At 35.9% G+C, this 2,258-nt stretch overlaps 1 protein-coding gene across 2 annotated transcripts; it reads left to right on the plus strand.

Moving 5' to 3' along the window:
• The first annotated feature begins 717 nt into the window (after positions 1–717).
• On the plus strand, positions 718–2,042 carry LOC107690569 (zinc finger protein 239-like). Of its 2 annotated transcripts, XM_016488938.1 has the most exons (2): positions 718–1,267; positions 1,520–2,042. In XM_016488938.1, exons 1-2 carry the CDS (start codon positions 832–834, stop codon positions 1,891–1,893), a joined length of 810 nt encoding a protein of 269 aa, XP_016344424.1. In that variant the 5' UTR covers positions 718–831; the 3' UTR covers positions 1,894–2,042. The 2 variants fall into 2 exon arrangements, with proteins under 2 accessions (XP_016344424.1, XP_016344425.1); XM_016488939.1 differs by having other exon boundaries at positions 718–2,042.
• The last annotated feature ends 216 nt before the right edge of the window (positions 2,043–2,258 follow it).

Consider the following 2,258-nt stretch of genomic DNA (forward strand, 5'->3'; position numbering starts at 1 on the left):
ATTTAAATGTTTTTAATGGGACAAAACACAATGTATATCAAAATATAGATTTGTTGTAAATAAACACTTATGTAAAATTTAAAAATACATTACATTACCACTATAACCTGTAGATGGCAGCAGAGTAGCACTTATTGGCTTATTAGTCATTCATTCCTACTTGCTTTATATTTTGAAATGATAAAATAACTATTATAAAACTTCAGATCATAAAGAAATCAAATTTTGTCAAAGTTTTGCACTATTTTTGTGTATGTAGTAAAAAAACAAATCACAAATCACCAAACTTTTCTTCCCTTTGCGACTGAATCATCAATTATAATCACTGAAGCTGTCGGTCAGTTCTATATAATACTATAGAAGAATAATGGTACATTTAGTAAGAGTAGAATATATACATTTTCTATAGAAAATTAGATTTTGCACATTACTGATGTTATTAAAAGTAAATTTTGAATGCTTCACAAATCAAGCTCAGTTATTTACTGTCAAATGTGTATTACCAAGAAATAAACATTTAATATTATTAATAACTGCACTTGTTAATGCAAAGCCATAGTAATGTTATAATTAAATTATCTTTATTTTTGATACCCCACACACCAGGCCCTGAGCGCTACCAAATCTGCTTCTGGTGCCACCATCTGTAAAAGTTAGTGGCGCTGCTCTCAAATGTTAGTCTGGAGCCCTGCACTGTTACATCAGGGTTCACTTTTATGTTCACATTTCACCATTTTTACTTTTATTTCAGAATTGATTGAAGAAAAAGAGAAGAATGAAGAATCAAGTGAAGTTGAGGAGAAAAATCATGTCAAAACAGGAGAAAAACCTATGAGTTGCACTCAAACCAAACAGAAAGATTTAAAGAAAAGAAGAGCCAAGAAATCTTTCACCTGCACTCAGTGTGGAAAGAGTTTAACGCGCAAAACAAATCTTAAGCGTCACATGAGAGTTCATACTGGAGAGAAACCGTTCACTTGTGATCAGTGTGGCAAGAGTTTCTCACAATCAGCACACCTTTATGATCACATGAACATCCACACTAGAGAGAACCAGCACGCATGTGATCAGTGTGGTAAAATATTTTTACGGGCTTCAGTTCTGAAGAAACATCTCAAAGTTCACTCAAAGGAGAAGCCACATTCATGTTATTTGTGTGGTAACAGTTTTTTGCATCTACAAAATTTGAAAGTACGTCAGAAAATACATCCTGCTGTGACAGAGTGCATGTGCTTTGAGTGTGAAAAGACTTTTACTTCAGCAACCTGTTTAAAACTGCATGAGAGGATTCACACTGGAGAAAAACCTTATAGGTGTCCACACTGCAACAAGATATTCGGTGATTCAGGAGACCTAAAAAGACATGAGAGGATCCACACTGGAGTGAAACCTTATAAGTGTTCACACTGTGACAAGAGATTCAGTCAGTCAGCACATCTGAAAAGACACAATAATATCCACACTGGAGAGAAACCTTATAAGTGTCCACACTGCAACAAGAGATTCAGTGATTCAAGAGACCTAAAAAGACATCAGAGGATCCACACTGGAGAAAAACCTCATAAGTGTTCACACTGTGACAAGAGATTCAATAGGTCAGGAGACCTGAAAACACATGAGAGGATCCACACTGGAGAAAAACCTCATAAGTGTTCACACTGTGACAAGAAATTCAATAGGTCAGGAGACCTGAAAACACATGAGATGATCCATATTGGAGTGAAACCTTATAAGTGTTCACACTGTGACAAGAGATTCAGTCAATCAACACATCTGAAAACACATGAGAGGATTCACACTGGAGAGAAACCTTACAAGTGTTCACACTGTGACAAGAGATTCAATCATACATCAAATCTAAAAAGACACGAGAGGATCCACACTGGAGAGTAACCATATCACTTGCACTGCATGTGGGAAGCGTTTCAATCAATCATCTGCTATACACAGTCATACAAAAAACAATCACAGTAAGTAGATCATCTTCAGATCCAGCACTTTCAGGTCTGATGCTGCGTCCTCACCAAATGCCAGATAATAATGTGGGCAAGCTAAAAAAATATATAATCTGGATAAATCTGTCCTAACTGTACACATGTAATCTATGTGGAAAGAGTTTGAAATGCAAATACAATCTTGATGTTCACATGAGAGCTCATTCTGGAGAAAAACCGTTCACTTGTGAGTTTCACACAATCAGCAAACCTTAAACCTTATAAGTGTTCACACTGTGACAAGAGATTCAGTCAGTCAGTACA

This window comes from Sinocyclocheilus anshuiensis, unplaced genomic scaffold (genome assembly GCF_001515605.1).
Source record: "Sinocyclocheilus anshuiensis isolate Anshui unplaced genomic scaffold, SAMN03320099.WGS_v1.1 scaffold2893, whole genome shotgun sequence".
Classification (NCBI taxonomy): Eukaryota; Metazoa; Chordata; class Actinopteri; order Cypriniformes; family Cyprinidae; genus Sinocyclocheilus; species Sinocyclocheilus anshuiensis.

What these genes read in the sequence shown, in the direction of transcription:
- LOC107690569 (XM_016488939.1), top strand. Translation starts at nt 832, where the DNA reads ATGAGTTGCACTCAAACCAAACAGAAAGATTTAAAGAAAAGAAGAGCC.